Raw genomic sequence first — 16,980 nt, 5'->3', positions numbered from 1 at the left:
TCTCCAGGGCCTGACGGCATATATTCCAGAATATTGAAAGAAGTGAGGAGATTGCTAGGGCTTTGACAAGAATCTTTGTGTCCTCACTAGCAACAAGCGAGGTCCCAGAGGACTGGAGATCAGCAAATATTGTGCCTTTATTCAAGAAGGGAAATAGGGATAATCCAGGTAACTATAGGCCAGTGAGCCTTGCGTCAATGGTAGGGAAACTGTTGGAGAGGATACTTAGGGATAAGATTAATGGGCATTTGGAAAGGCATGACCTGCTTAGGGACAGTCAGCTTGGCTTTGTGCGGGGCAGGTCACGCCTTACAAACTTGACTGAGTTTTTTTTTGAGGAGGTGACAAAGGTGCTTGGAGGGTAAGGCAGTGGACATTATCTACATGGGCTTTAGTAAGGCATTTGACAAGGTCCCTCATGGTAGGTTGATTCAGAAGATAAAGATGCATGGGATCCAGGATGAATTGCAAGTTTGGATTTGAAACTGGCTTGCCCATAGAAGACAGAGTAGGGGTGGAAGACTTATTTTGGCTGGAGGTCTGTGACCAGTGGTGTTCTGCAAGGATCAGTGCTGGGACCTCTGTTGTTTGTGATAATATATCAATGATTTGGATGAAAATGTAAATGGGTGGATTAGCAAATTTGTGGATGACACCAAGATTGGTGGACTATCAAAGAATACAACGGGATATAGATCAGTTACAGATATGGGCAGAGAAGTTGCAGGTGGAGCTCAATCAGGGCAAGTATGAGGTGTTACACTTTGGGAGGTCAAATGAAAGGAGAGAGTATACAGTTAATGGTAGGCCTCTTAATAGCACTGAAGTACAGAGGTATCTTGGGGTCCAGGTCCATAGTTCACTGAAAGTGGCAACGCAAGTAGATGAGGTGGTAAAGGCGGCATATGGAATGCTTGCCTTCATTGGTTGGGGTATTGAGTATAAGAGTAAGGAAGTCATGCTACAGCTATATAAAACTTCAGTCAGACCATACTTGGATGCAATTGTGTGCAGTTCTGGTTGCACCATTATAGGAAGGATGTGGAGACTGCGGAAAGGGTGCAGAAGAGGTTTACCAGGGTGCTGCCTGGATTAGAGGGTTTGAGCTATAAGGAAAGGTTTGACAAACTCTGGTTGTTCTCTCAGAGCATCAGAGGCAGAGGGGAGACCTGATGGAGGTTTTTAAAATTATGAGAGGCATAGATAAGATAGACAATCGGCATCTTTTCCCATGGTAGAAATGTCAAACACCAGAGGACATGCTTTTAAGGTTAGAAGGGGGAAGTTTAAAGGTGATGTGAGGGGCAAGTTTTTTTACTCAGAGAGTGGTAGGTGCCTGGAATGGGTTACCAGAGGTAGTAGTGGAATCAGGCAGTTTGGTGGAGTTTATGAGGCTTTTAGATAAATACATGAATATGAGGGAATGGAGAGATATGGGTGATAAACAGGAGGAGGACATTTAGTATAAATTGGCATCAAGATTGGCACAACATCATGGGCCAAATGGCCTGTCCAATGCTGTATTATTCTATGTTCTAAGTGTTATATTTTGATTGGAAGAAAGAGAAGAAGAACTAGGGAGCACAATTTTAAAAGATGTACAAGCACAGAGACCTGGGAGTACATATGCATGCTTTGTTGAAAGTGGCAAGGTAGATTGAGAAAGTGGTTTGAAAAGTAAACAGGATCCTGGGCTTTATAGAAGCAGAATGTAGAAACAAAGAAGTCATGACGAACCTTTATAAAACACTGGTCTGGCCATGATTGAGTATTGTCTCTAGTTCAGGGCACCACAATTTAAGAAGGATAAGGCTTTGCTGATGGTGTTGAAGAGATTTAGTTAGCTCATTCCAGGGATGTGAGACATTAGTTATGTGGATAGACCAAAGAGTCTGTTGTTTTTCTCCTCAGAACAGAAAAGGTTACAAGGAGACCTAATAGAGATATTTCAAATTATGAAGGGCATAGACAGAAGAGAGACACTGTTCCCATTTATAAGATGTTCAAGGACTAGGGGACATACACTAAAGATGACTGGCAAAAGAACCAAAAGTGACAGACAGAAAATCTTTTTTTTATACAGCAAATGATTAGGATCTGGAATGCACTGCGAGGGTAGGAGCATTCAAAGGGGATCTGGATGAATATCTGAAAGGAAATAAATTGCAGGGCTGTGGGGAGAGATGCAGGAGTGGGACTAGCTGGGTTACTCTTACATAGAACTAATATGCACTCAATGGACCAACTGGTCTTCTTCCATTCTATATCAGAATGAGAAGTTCAGTTGAGGGGAAAATTAATTATTCAAAGGGAAATATCAAGACACTAGAGCAAGGTGCTAGTTAGATAAAATAAAGTTCAAGGACTAGGAATAACAGCAGAGAAAGAGGATGGGTTAAATGACAGAAAAAAAGAGTAGGAATAAACAACATATTTCAGGTTGGAAGCTGTGTCACGGGAATCAGTACTGGGCCTTCAACTTAACTTCACACGATTTATTTTAATGGCAGATGGAAAGGCCATGTCACAAATCCATTTTTTCTAGGTTAGAAAGTGAGCTGATGGGAGGATGTACAAAGTCTGAAAAGGAAATGGATAGATGAAACAAGAAGGCACAGTGGTATCAGATGGAGTACACCATGGGAAGATGTGAGGTTGGGCAATCAGTAAGAATAGAAAGACGGAATATTTTTAAATAACAATCTAATAAATGTTGCAGTGCAGAGATCTTGGTGTGCTGGTTCATGAAATACAGAAATTTGACATGCAAATACAGCAATCAATAATATGTTGATGTTTATTACAAGTGGGTTAGAATATAACAGGAAGTCTTACTGCAATTGCACAGTTTAGTGAAGTCACACCTGGTTTTGTTGTGCACAGTTTTAGTCTCCACACCTAAAGGAAGATATGTTTGTATTGGAGGCAGTGCAATGCAGATTCACTAAACTGATGCATAAAATAAGGAAAAATTGAGAAAAATTCCCCTGTACTCAGTGGGATTCAGGGAAATGAGAAGGTATTCCTCTTTGAAGTATATACAATTCCAAAAAGGATTCACAGGGTAATAGTGAGAAAATACTTGGTCAGGTCAGAGAATCTAGATTTGAAGAGCAGGGTAGGAGTCAGCTGTTTAGGAATGATATGATGCAAAATCTCTTGATGCAGTGCGTTGTAAATCTCTATGATCCTCTTCTCAAGTGCTGTGAGTGCAAGGATATTCAAGAAGTATAGTCAAGACTGATTTTCAGATACCAAGAGAATTAGGTGGGAAAGGAAAATTGAAGTACCGGAGCAGCCATAATCCTATCAAACATCTGTATCAACGACGTTGGCTGTTTCCTTACCAGTGCACTGTATTGGCTTACTTTCACCTTTCAACAGGACAGATATATTTTGGGACTATGGCAGAATAAAGACAATGGAAGTCAGGCAAAAACACACTCTGCCCGAGAGGTTGCATGGGATAGTCCTGCTCAGTTTCTTATGCTCTTACAAAGATGAACCATGCCCACGGGACCATATGGCCAACTCCTACTTCTTCAGTATGCAGAACAGTGGTATCAAAGATCAATGCCCTTAAATGTTCTAGGTACACAAAATCAACTGTATATCAGGCAGAAGATGCCACATCTTTCAGTGCTTTGATAGATCAAGTGCTTCTCACACACAGCTGCTCTCTAGTTCTTCAGAAAACATGCTTCATCTTACCCAAATGCAACCTCACTCTTATTTCTGTTATTCTGAACTGCTTATTCTCCAGTAACATCTTTCGATTGGGATTTATGGGAGTTCCATGTCCATTACCCAGATTGTTTATTTTGGGCAGGGTGGAAGGCAGTGGACCTGGTTAGTTCCATGAGAATAATAAAAAAAAAGTTGACTGTGGTAATGGGTATATATTTTTCACCACTTTTATTCTTTTGGTATTACTAGGGAAGTCAGTCATGAGTCACCATTTGTGATATTCCCTGAAGCAAAGATTAATCTATCATAAATATCAGAAATGCAACAAGGAAGGCCCAAGAACTGCCGAGTCACAAAAGAACAGAAATTGATAGTGGAGCTGCATGGTGAGCCTGGTAAGTGTGGAAGATTTAACTTGAGCCAAGAAGTTGCTGCAAGTATCAATCAGTATAGCATGTACTCCACACCACTTTACACTCCGTAGCTGGAAATGAGCACCCACTTTTGCCGACCCAAAAAGATTTTTGAAAGTTGCCCCTTCAACTTGATGATTTATTTTTGAACAACAATGCTGATTGCTGAGTAAGCCCTCAGTGTATTTGCACCGGCACCATCCAACCCCATTCCCACTTTACTGCTGACTTCCAGTTCACCTGCAGATTTCTAGAATCCACATTAATCTGGGCAGTTGCTCAGTCACTCTCAAACACACAATGAAGGTTATGGCAGTAGATGAGCAAAGGCAACATTTAGAGACCTAATATAGAATTTACAACAAATTTATATCCTATATGAAATGTTGTCCAGCCAAGGCAAACAACAGAAGTGAAAGACAGTACTAAATCACTGGAACTGGCTTATCATGTTGCTAAAAGTAAGATGAACCAATATTCCAAAAAGATCCAGAATTTAGCAGAGAAGGACCCAAGATTGATAGCGAAAGGAAAGACAAGTCTAATGAGAACATAGATGCAGGTTGTAAGAGCCTCTATAGATATGTAAAAAGGAAAAGTTCATGTGTGTCCCTTACAGAATGATACGACAGAAGTTATACTGGTGGAAAAAAGAAAATGGCTGAGAAATTTTAAAATGGCTGTCTTCAGGGAAGACAACTTTGAAAAAGCTCCTGCAGAACAAAGATCTAAAAAAAATGTGGAGCTGAAAATACGAGCATTAGTTAAAAAATGGTTGAGAACACCAATAAATTTCAAGACCAATGCTATCATATCCAAATGTGTTGCAAACGCCATTTCCTGGTCACTGACTCCATCCTGAAAGACCATATCTGCGAACGTAGTACTTAAGTTACTGGACTAGTAGCCAAAGGCCTGGACCATTGATAATGCAACGCAAGTTTGATTCGCACCATGGCAATAAGGGAATATAAATTAATTAAATAAATCTGGAATAAAAGTCCATTGCCAGTATCAATAACCTTGAAACTAACAAATTGTCAAAAACCCATCTTGTTCACAAAAGCCACCCAGGGAGGGAAATCTGCCATCCTTCCTCGGTCTGGCTGATTCATGGCCGCTCTCTGAAATGGTCTAGCAAGCCATTCAATTCAGGGAACCAATTAAGGATGGGCAATAAATCTTTACCCTGCCTGTGGAGAGCCCTTGTACTTTTTGCAACATTAAAATATCTGTATAATTGGCTGTTGTTTTTGCTATTTATTAAGCACATATGTTAATAGCAGCACTATTGAAGTACTACTTCACAGACAATGCTCTGCAGATACTAGAAAGATTTACCGCATCATTCTAATCACACAGATTCAGATTTTGCAACAACACTATGGGCTAAGCATTTAATTTCACATTGGTGCACAGGGAATATGTGAGTGGACATTATTTTAGCTCCAGGATGTAGCAGTTGATGCAAAATGGCTACTGGCTTAATAGAGAACTGCTGCAGTTGTTTTTGGATGGAGAGGGAACAAATATTTTGATTCAATAACCTGCATAAAAATTGGATATTGTTCCATTTTCCTGTATATTCATTAACTAACATATCAAGACTGTCTAAAAGATTATTCCTTGAGACTGTGACTGGCAATTTAATCTGCAACATTTCTAGTTGTTTGCTTTATCTGCTGATATTGTTGCTGGGCCTCTTCAATGCCTCTGTTGGAAACTTCTGATGCATTTTTGTCCCATTAAATTGTAAGAAATGACAGCTGCTCCACCATAAATAAGTTGGAAAAGAAGTAAACAAGCTTTGATGCAGAACTACATTCCGTTAAGCACAAGTCCAGTTAGTCCTTGGATTTATTTTTTATTCCAATGTAACTAGGAGCTGTACATTTATTTTTTTTCTCTAACCGACAGTCTGGCTGAATGGAAAAAAAAGTTTGCAAAAGGAACAGAGTTCTGTGAAAATAATGTGATGCACAAAATACTAAGATCAGGAAAATAAGAGCTCAGAGGAATACTTATTCAACTGCTGAAGGTTCTACAGAGCAGGAAATGTGAGGACATGGGAGGACTTAATGTAACCGATAGACTCTGAAAATCAAATGCATTAGGCTAGTGAGACAGAATATAGGTTAATGAGCACAGAGGTAGTATACCTGGAACACATGGTCTGGAATATAGGCATCAGGGACTTAAATGAATTTAAGATTACAGATGGTGGAGAATGGGGCCAAACAGCAATAGCCAAGTATGGAGTTGATAAAGGCATGGATGAAGGTTTCAGTGGCAGATGATCTTATCAAAGTAAGAGGCAAACAAGGCAATGGAAGTATAATGTTTTCATTACACAAGTGTATCTGAGTTGGAAGGTCAGTTTGAGACCGTAAAGGATTGTTTGCAGCTTGAGAGGAGAGGGATGGAATTGTCAACCAGAATCAGGTTTACGGATTGGCATGGAGAAGAACTGCCTAACTGTCCAATCTATTTTTTGGGCTGGCAAGGACTCCTAAACAGGATGCAAAATAATGAGCAACAGAAACAGTGCTTTTGTGGGAGGTGTCATGAGTAGAGACACAGCAGACTGCAGATGCTGGAACTCAGTGGGTCAGGCAGCATTTATGGAGGGAAATGGACAGCTGATGTTTCAGGTCGAGACCCTCCATCTGGACTGAGAGGGGAGACAGCCAGCATAAAAAGGTGGAGGGAAGGGGTGGAGCAAGAGCTGGAAAGCGATAGGTGGATCCAGATGAGGGGACGGTGAGAGGCAGACGGGGGAGGGGAAATTGGGAATGGCATCCGAAACTGAGTGGTGATAGGTGTCATGATTAGTTTGGAAAAATCACAATGCAAGCAAGGAAGATCAAATTGCTCATAAGAAATATATCCTACTTACTCAAGGCAGACCATCCCATTATAACTATAACTCTGATTCTCTAAGTCATTCTTGTCAGTGCTCATCTTCACTTGTGTACAACGGCATCAGAAACAATTTTTGAAAAGGTTTACTGTAATTTTAAAACTGCTGATGAATTATTCTTAATGTTTATGTAAAGAATGAATTTAATCTTCAAAAGCATCAATGATTTCATTGTTACTCCAGACACTAAATGTAGGTGTAAACCCAACACCTGTAATTATAGCCTTGATATGTGCTCTCATTCTGTTACATAGTGAATGTGTATAACAATAAATATCTAATGGAAGTCAAACACTGCTGGAAGCCATCAGCCATTTCACTTCATTGTAACTACAAAACAGCAATAGTTGAGAAAAAATTGCACTTATATAAACCTTTTTAGTCAAAGTAAACCATCAATCTGGAAAAAAATTCAAGTAGACTACCCCTCAGAAAGGCTCGATCTATGCTTATAATGAGCATTAAAAATGCTTGTGGTCAATCTGCTGCTAAGTATTGATTGAATGAAAAAGGTCTTCCAAAGTCCACTGGAAGCTTGATACTAAAATTGACACTCAGCAATAACAACACATACCTGGTTACATTTCAAAGTGCAAACAAGAAATTTAATTACCAATGAATTGTTGAAAACTAATACTGAAGTCCAGAATGGTATACATACTATTTTTGTAGAATAACTGAGAATTAACTTCTGTTTGTCTAAATAGGAAATCAATTATGAAATTAATGTGTGATAACTCACTGAGAATACGAGTCATTCTCCAGTGCCACTGTACAACAATAGGTGAAAAGTCACAAAGGCAGATCCAGCAGCATCCTACAACAGGGATCTAAGTAGGGCAAAATAACAACAAATGGCTAACAGCTGGGCATTTTAAACAGATAGATTTATTAAATGCCAGAAAATGAGAATGGGTGTTGGGCCTACTAACCAGCATACCAGGATGAGGAGGGCACGCCAACACAAACTTATGTCAAGTCAACACACTTCATTCATTTATTTTAATAAGCACTGGCCCTGTATAAAGTCCAATCTTTCTGGCTGTTGTAGTGATCTGGCATTTTTGGAACTAATAACAGAGGACATTGTTTCAGAAATAAAATTTGAATTAAACACAGCATGCATGTGAAGGCCTACCAGAAAATATTCAGCACAGCACAAGTAGCGAGGCCTCCAGTGACAGCTCTGCGAAACCACAATACCTTTCGCAAGCAAGAAAATTGAATATTTTAAAGTAAAGCAAGAGCACACATTGTCAACAAAATAAATATAACAAGTCTAGAAGTAAGAGATCAATAATTTATTTCGCGTATTTCATGATTATGTAGGTCTCACCAAGAGGTGATGTTTGAATTTGATCATGTAAACCTTTATCTGAACGAAACACTACTGATTCACATCCTGCTGACAAAGGGTTGTCCAGATTAAAAAGGCAACATAAAAACACAAATTTAATATGAATAAGGAAATAAAATTTATCAAGTCAGCTTATTCTTCCTACTACCAAGTAGGAAGAATCTGCTTATAGAATGTTAATAATTGCTTAGCACTTAACTTGGCCAGATCATATTCACAAGTGATTTTTGTTGTGATTTTTATCTGTTCCTGTTTTAGATTTGTCTCAAATTTTCTTGGATAAGGTAAACTCTATCAAGTTATAAGAGAACCAAAGGAATTAATTTGACATATAGCATAAGGTTAGTTTATCCAGATCACAGACAAATAATTATTGATGGGGTAAAAATAATTGTATTAAAGTGGGTTACTATTCTATAACGAATATTGAAGAGAATGGCAACGTTCTGTCCAGAAATTGTTTAAACATGCTTAAATCTTACCTGAGATCTGTTTTGTGAAATTTCAGAAAATAACATTGGCATTACATTTACAATGCCTCCTAAAGAAAAGCATGAAAAGGTATTAGTTTAATTTATATTTGATAAAGTAACACATTTACAAGCCAGATCTAAAGATATTCATTAACTCCAAAGAACAAAATTAAGCATTGAATTAATTCTGTCTCAGGCAGATTATTTCATTGTTATTGATTTTAAGTGCCTCCATTTGGTCTAAGTGTTGCAGTGACAGTCCAAAAATAGCACTCTATTAAGATTGCCATTCTGCCACTGACCTTGAGAGTAGGGTAGTAAGTTCAGAGTTGCAAGCACCTGCCTGTCCACACAAATGGTTACTTGTAGTATGCAAGTTTTTGTCCTAAGACATGCACAGGCCACAGCTGAAACTTTAAGTCATTAATGGGTTGAGTTTGCATGGCCTAAACAAATTTGTACCGCAGACTGCTTTACCACTTTAATGATATAATTTGCAAATCAAATTGCTTGCATGAAACTTTCTTTAGGCTTAATTGATGTGAACAAAACACCCAGCAAAACTAATGAAACACAGATGTTTGAAAAAGATAATTAACATTAAAAGATTTTAACATATTTAATTTTAAATCATAACATGTCCATGCTTAATCATATGTTTTGCATAGATTAACTCTTGTTATTGAAATGAGAAAATTTTTGCATCATAAAGAAGTATTTTTCTCACAGCTACACGACCTAAGCTAAATGGAGTGAGTTTCTTAGGTTGTGAATGCTTTTTACACAATTAACATGGTTTAAACTGGTATAGAGCTAAAGAATGCCTCAGAAAACAGTAAAGGCTGTAAGAGGTATTGTGTCAATGCAGCAGATACAGTTGAGATTCTGGACATTAATGGTGGGAGACTGACAATGGTAACGCCATGGAACATTAAAAGTTGTTGGTTGGACTCTTGTTGGAGACAGTCATTGCAACACAAATGTTACTTGCCCAATCCCTACATCCACTTTTATATTAAGTGACTCACTATAATTGCATCCCAATGTCATGGGTTGGTTCAGCATTACATCTTTCAACAACTCAAATCATGGGACTGTTACTCTTATACTTCAATTGACACAATTGATATTTAACAAATAGCAAAGAGATTTCCTGCTAAGAGGTTTGAGTCTTTTCATACCTCCTTCCCCCATTACCAGTAACTCAAGTTCCATCCAATCAAAAATAAATCCCTTGGTTCCAAACAGAAGTCAAACTTCTTCCATTCACATATCAAGTAACACTTTAGAACCACATCCCCAACATATGCCCAGCCTTGAGTCACTAGAAACATTCTCACCTCTGAGTCAGAAATGTGTGCATTCCAGAGACTCCATGTAACCAAGGCAATTACTACAGTGCTTTGCTAAGTGGGTACTGTTCAATGTTAGTGCTGGCAATGCAGCAGAGGGTGAAAGAATTAATTGGAGTTAGTTCTACATGTCAAAATAACATGGTGATAAGTAGACTTAATTAGACACTGATCCAAAATTCAACTAATTGGTTGAACTGAATTCAAAAAGTAAACTCAAATTAAAACACATAAGGGCACCCAGCCAGATTTTCAGCCCCAACAATAACATTGTGTGACCTTTGGTGCCATTTCAGAACCGCAATAAAAAGTGGTTTGGTGTATTTCAGCTCTTGGGCCTCAGTTCAATCTGTTGTAATTCCAGCTGAATTCTAGAAGGGAACTAGGAGATGGTTTAGCTTATTTACAGAATGTGCGGTTTCTGGCAAAGCCACCATTTACTACCTATCCTTAATTGCCCTCCTGCAGTCCATGTGCTGAAGGTACTCTCACACTACTGCTAGTAATGAGTTGCAGGATTTTAACCCAGCAGCAATGAACAGCGATGTTGCTAAGTTGGGGTAGTTTATGATTAGAAGGGGAATTTAGAGGTACTTGTGCTCCAATATGTCTGTTGCCCTTGTTCACCTAGGTGGTAGAAGTTGCTATTCTCCCTTGCTCTAGGTGATCAGAACTTGGCACAAACATTACTGGTCACTTGTCAACCCAGGTCAATGACCTGTTCAAGGGTCATTGAAAATACAATTGAGGACGAATGGGGCAAACAGCCTCCTCTGAAGAACTCTTGGACCGATGTCCAAGACTGACCAGCAATAACCACAACAATCTTCCAGCCTCTGACCATTTACTCTCGGAATCACTTCATTCCGTTTTTCTATAAATCCATTTTAGATTTTTCAGGCACAAATAATTTATTCTACCTTAAGCTATGATTGACAATGATTAGTTTTATAAGCAAAGGGTATAATATGAAAATATTTCCATCTGCAAAGAAACTAATCTCCAAGTTACAATGATAATTAGCTGTTGTGGTCCTGAAGGTCAGTTATTTACTTTCTCAGTTTCACAACAGCAAGACCCCATTGATTGATTTTTCTCAAACACAGATATAATATGGACATTTTAATGGGATTTGTTTCCATGGGCTTGTGTGAATGTTTGAACTTCGACTATTTAATTATCCTGATTCTTATTAGAAATCATTCAGTTTAAAGGGGAATGCACTCTAGAAGGAGTGAGGAAACCTTTCAAAACAAAGTGCTTTCTCATGCCCCTCTAAGATATGAAAAAAATAATTCTACATAACTTCCATTCTTAAATACTGAATACATAGATTCATAAACATTAATTCTGGTTTCTTTGTTCAGGTATCACACTCAATATGATTCTGTAGGCATCTGTAAGGTGACTAGGAGTGCAATCCATTTGCATGGGTTTGGTAGTGGAAATGGAAATTGCATGGTTTCTTTAGTGCCTCTCTGCAGCATATTCCAGGAAACTTGGGAAGAAAGGGTAACTCAATCACTCCACTCTGCAAACCTACCATCACCCAAGCGTAGGAACCGATTCAAGAAATATTAGGATGCTATCCTGATTCCTTGTCATGACTGAAGTCTACCAGAGGGGCCCACATGTAACCTTATTGGGGAAAGCCAAGACTAATGCTTTATGCCTATTAGCCATTTCTGATAACACACAGATTCCTCAGCTAATAAAAATGTTCTTAACCACCTTGAGCCTTCTTAACAACTTTGTCTATCTCCCCTGCAACCTTCAAGGATCTGTGTACACATGCTCCAAGATTAAATTTTTCATGACACATCTATCAACCAAGGTGTAATCCTTTTTTTGTTTGTTCTTCCCAAATGCACTACCTCACTCTGCTCCAGATAGAATTCCACTTGTTACAGTGCATTGATATTTTCTTGCAGACCACAATTTCAAAGATACTGCCCATCTGTAGCTGTCCCACTGCCTGGTTTATGACAATTCAGGAATGGAGGGTCATGTACTAATTAACGGGGATAAATGAAAGTCCTCAAAGTTTCATTGATGCACCCAAGCTCCCTGGTTATATGTCATCTTCATCCAGCTTTCTCTCTCTTCCTTCTCCTGTGCCATGTTGACACTGTGCTGTACTTCCTGGCTCTCCAGTTTTATGGGCAGTGATCAATGTACAATAAGTTTCAGATTCATATGAAATGGAATACCTTGTCAGTATTATGAACCATGCCACCCTCCTTCTCTTCAAGAACAACTCTCATTCACCCAAATTTGAGTGGCATTATAAATGCATTCCACATAAGTTTGAGAATATCTCAGTGGGATCAACAGGCTGTTCTCCACTGGGAATCGTTGTTTGATTAGCAGCCGGCTGTCTGTTCTTCAAGCTTTGACAGTATAGTGAACTGCTTCAAAATTAAGGAATTAAAGATGCTCCCAGAATGTCACAAAATCCGTGGTCTGTCATTGCCTGTACATAGATATCATGTAATGTTTCTTTACTCTAATAAGCCATACAGTTGTCAATAGAGGTTCAGAAAGACCAGAGTGGCATCAACGAGGCTGTACACTTTTGGAAACCTGCCACTTGGTAGAAATGCAGTGGCTTCCCATGATGTTGCTGTCACCATGCCAGGAAAGAAAATGATGAATATGTTTTCCCTAGCAAACAAGACACCAACTGTTTGTTTGATGTATTATCGTCAAATGTTTTCAGTGGTAGCTTGAAAGAGTTTGGATATATGGAAATATAATGCTGTCATTAACTTCAGTCACAAGTGGGAGCATTTGGAAATTTATGAGGAGACTGAAAACATGCTCATGAACTCTCTGGTGAATCTTGCATGCTGGAAAGTTTTACCTTCAGGTATATCCAGGTAAGTGTACCTAGGTTTAAGTTCACGTCTCTGAAGAATAAGATGCCTCAAGGGCTCAGGTGCAATCATCCTGTGGCTCTTCTTCCACACAGACTCCTCTTCTTTTCCAGATCTCCAGTGCTTAAAGAATATCCAAAGGAATTTCTCTTATGTAATGTTTGATCATTGCCAATAAAATAGCAAATTTCATCAGGAGTGTTTGTCAGGCCGTTTCTCAGATCAGCAAAGCAAACAAAAAAAAAACTGCTGAACAGTACTGCATTGAGGGGCAAAGAAGAAAATTCAATAAACTACAATCTTTGGGCAGGAATGTGCAAAATATCTTTTCAGAAATAAACTCCCAAGATTCAGATAATTCCCAGCAATGTGTTTTATACAGGCAAACACTGCAAGAAGAATGACTGGTGGGAATGTAACCACTCACTCTGACATGGAACAAAAGGCACTAAAATGCATAAACAATTAGCAAAAACAGTTAACTTTTTTTTTAATTTGGCTGTATGTGACTCTGGTATTTAGATCTTCAGCCAGATTTAACATGGCATCACAAAAACTTACACGTTTTAGAGGCAAACTGTGCTACCTCTTTTTTTATTGTTGGGTATTAACAAAAACTTAAGTTTCTTTGGCTGATCACTTTCTTTTGAATGGCAGATGCAGAGCAGCAAATGTATTTAACTGTTTGAGTTGGCAATGGGGCAAAGAGTAGCAGATGTATCACAGTGATATCTCCCTCAAATTTATGGATTGAACATTTTTTTTTATATATTCGCTGGTCTGCTCTGGTTGCTGATGGATGAGTCTTTAATTTTCCATTTGTGCATCAAATATCATCCTGTGATTTGTCTGATTATAGTTTAGAGTTACCCACAAGCAACATGGACAATCAAAGCCAGGCACTTTCTGCTTTACTTTGATCACAAGATGTTTGTTTGGGATTTTGTGAACTCCATTCAATTTTCTAAGTTTCATCAGAGTTCAAGTGACATCAATGGTTTGGGCCCCAGAAGCACTTGTATGGTCAACATCCTGTTAAACAGGGAGAGACAGGTTTTCCTTAATCTGCTGACTTCCCAAAGGATTGCTGCTTCACAGCAAAAGGATGGAGGAACAAAATCATAAGCTTGGGCAGCTACAGCGTTGTGGTTAACCGAGGGTACCAGTCTTGCAATGCGTTGCACTATTCAACTGGATGTTGAGTGCGGTTATTTCTGATCCATAATGCAAAGTAGGTAAGGACCAGCAGTGACATCCACAGAACCAGTTTTGATGCTCTCCAGTTTGTATTCAACAGTTTCTGGACAGGTTGATCATTGTTCTCATGCTGAAATACACTACGCAATAGTCTTAAAATCTTGTTTTTTTACTATGGGCTGACAGATTTATTTATAAATGCATCTAAAACTAAGTTTCATTGAACCGGCTATATTTGCTTTGTGACAAAGTTCTTTCAGTTTGTTTTATTTCATCCAATGAACAGTGGGAAATAAATTAACTGAAATTAGGCATTTCAAATAAGAGTAGTGGGATGCCATAGTTTTTTCAACAATGCATAAAATTAGCAAATTATAAGGCCTTCTGGATAAGTTGAGAAAAACTGTCTTAGAACTTAACTGTCAGATGTATTCATTAAATATAATCAAATTAATTATTCACAAAAAGGCAGTAGAATTTCCAAATTGAAAGCGATTTAAAGATTTATCAAAACTAGATTCTGAGAAATATAATTTAAGAAACGTGATGTGAAAATTCATCCTCAGAGCAATAGTGCTCTACTTTCAAATGGAGCTAAACTAGACCTGCCTAGCAAAAAAATAAATCAGCCAGTCACTGTACTGGTTGCAAGATCTTGTTATGCACAAAATGGTTGCAATGTATTCCTGTATAAATAGGCACTGCATTTAAAACAATGCATTCTATGGAGCCCTCAGTGCAAGCATCTCTTTCATTCAGGTTAATTGTGATTAGCATCTTTCATCCATGCTAGAGGTCAACAGTTAAATTTCTTAGTGCATTGTGCTGCATATTGTTAATCTGTCAAGATTACATTCAGTGTAATATGTTGTCACTGCCCCAAAGTTTAATGTAATTTATATTCTTGATAATATTAAATGGTACCCTATATTATGATTGTGAAAATCATATCCTTTTAACACCTGGGCTGGTCTTGAGTGCTTTACAGATGAAGCCCATCCATTTATCATTATCATCTGCTTCCTGTTGCCAAGGCAATTTTCAATCCAACAGGACAATTTTTCATTAATCTACACATCTTTATCCAATTTGGTAGCCAGGGCGCAGAAACTTATAAAATCTCATTGAACAGTCCTGAGGGTTTAATTTGTTCAATATGCTATCTTCAGTACATTGGTTAATGTTTCACCTTTCCTGCTTCATTTCAACATATTGATTTATCTGTTTGTTTTAAAAGCTGTTAAAATTGAGCAGACTTAAATTTAACTGATTTAAAATTATGCACAGAGGAGATTTCAACTCAGGATAGGAATTGATGGAGTGCGGGTGCACATCAAATTGTGAGGCAGCAACATTACTACTTGGCCATTGATCTGAATACTCAATACCCTGCCTGAAACATGTGGGAAACTTGCAAGTTAGTAGGAGCATAAATTTAATCTTGTATTAGAAAAGAAGGGAACCTCTGGGCAACAAAAGCTTAACTGTAATTTATGAAGCATGGGAAAATAGTCTCATTTGTCCTCACATCTCCACTGTTACAATGATTACAATGTTACAATGAGGAAAGTTTTAAAAAATTTGCTTGGGCCTTTTTTGGCTACAGGTCCTCTGCCCATTGCCTTCACAGAATGGGCTAGGTACAATGAATTACTTGCTCAGGCCTTGGCAAAAAGTGTCAAATTCTGATAGCAACCTCAGACAGCACTTTTTTTATCTAAGGAAAACTTTTTGTATCTAAAACTGATTGGTCAAGCCAATCATCCTTCCTGTCTGCTCAGAGAACTGAGCAGACAGGAAGACTTGGTGTAGCCTGGCTGCTACACCAAGGCACCTCTCATTGTCTTGGTGTAGCAGCCAGCATAATCAAAGACCCCACCCACCCGGGACATTCTCTCTTCTCTCCTCTTCCATCAGGTAGAAGATACAGGTGTCTGAGGGCACGTACCACCAGACTTAAGGACAGCTTCTACCCCACTGTGATAAGACTATTGAACGGTTCCCTTATACAATGAGATGGACGATGACCTCACGATCTAACTTGTTATGACCTTGCACCTTATTGCACTGCACTTTCACTGTAGCTGTGACACTTTACTCTGTATTGTTACTGTTTTTACCTGTACTACATCAATGCATTTTGTACTAACTCAATGTAACTGCACTGTGTAATGAATTGACCTGTACGATCGGTTTGTAAGACAAGCCTTTCACTGTACCTCGGTACAAGTGACAATATAAACCATACCAAGAAGCAGGTGAAGGTAGAAGACAGCAAGGATGAAGCAGGATACCAAAGGGCAAAAACTTGTGACTGATTTTGTCACTAACCACTTTCTTCAGTCTTCAGCATGATTGCTTACGATGAGGACTAGAAAGGAGGAGCAGTGGCAGAGACTGTTGAAAATGTGTATCAGGTGAGGAGTGGTTTGATTGTTTATTGTGAGGTCCAGCAGGGAATAAAAGGGAAGCAAGATCCAGCGAGCAGCCATTTTTGAGTGGCCATTTTCAGAAGGGCTTTGTTGAGTTTTGAACTGCTGCTGCTGTGGTCAAAGTGTGGCTTTGGCGACCACGCTTTGGTGAGGAGGGCAGGCAGCGACAAGTTAAGGCAAGGAAAGATTCCTCCTTTTCTTGATTCTGCCAGTTATTAAAAAGGGGCAATAATAGCAGTCAGTAGAGTTGTATGCTCCTCCTGTGAGATGTGG

General features: G+C 38.7%; 1 protein-coding gene across 1 annotated transcript in view; it reads right to left on the bottom strand.

Moving 5' to 3' along the window:
- si:ch211-51h4.2 (uncharacterized) overlaps nucleotides 1-16,980 on the bottom strand; it is a 230,317-nt gene that overhangs the window by 98,952 nt on the left and 114,385 nt on the right. The window contains exons 9-10 of the mRNA XM_052018620.1: nucleotides 8,860-8,918; nucleotides 8,159-8,223 (exon numbers count right to left, since the gene is read on the bottom strand). Of these exons, the coding sequence (XP_051874580.1) occupies nucleotides 8,159-8,223; nucleotides 8,860-8,918 (124 nt within the window). The remainder of the gene's footprint in view (nucleotides 1-8,158; nucleotides 8,224-8,859; nucleotides 8,919-16,980) is intronic.

This window comes from Pristis pectinata, chromosome 6 (assembly GCF_009764475.1).
Source record: "Pristis pectinata isolate sPriPec2 chromosome 6, sPriPec2.1.pri, whole genome shotgun sequence".
Classification (NCBI taxonomy): domain Eukaryota; kingdom Metazoa; phylum Chordata; class Chondrichthyes; order Rhinopristiformes; family Pristidae; genus Pristis; species Pristis pectinata.
The sequence above is the reverse complement of the archived record's forward strand: the minus strand, read 5'-3'. Positions and strand labels throughout refer to the sequence as shown.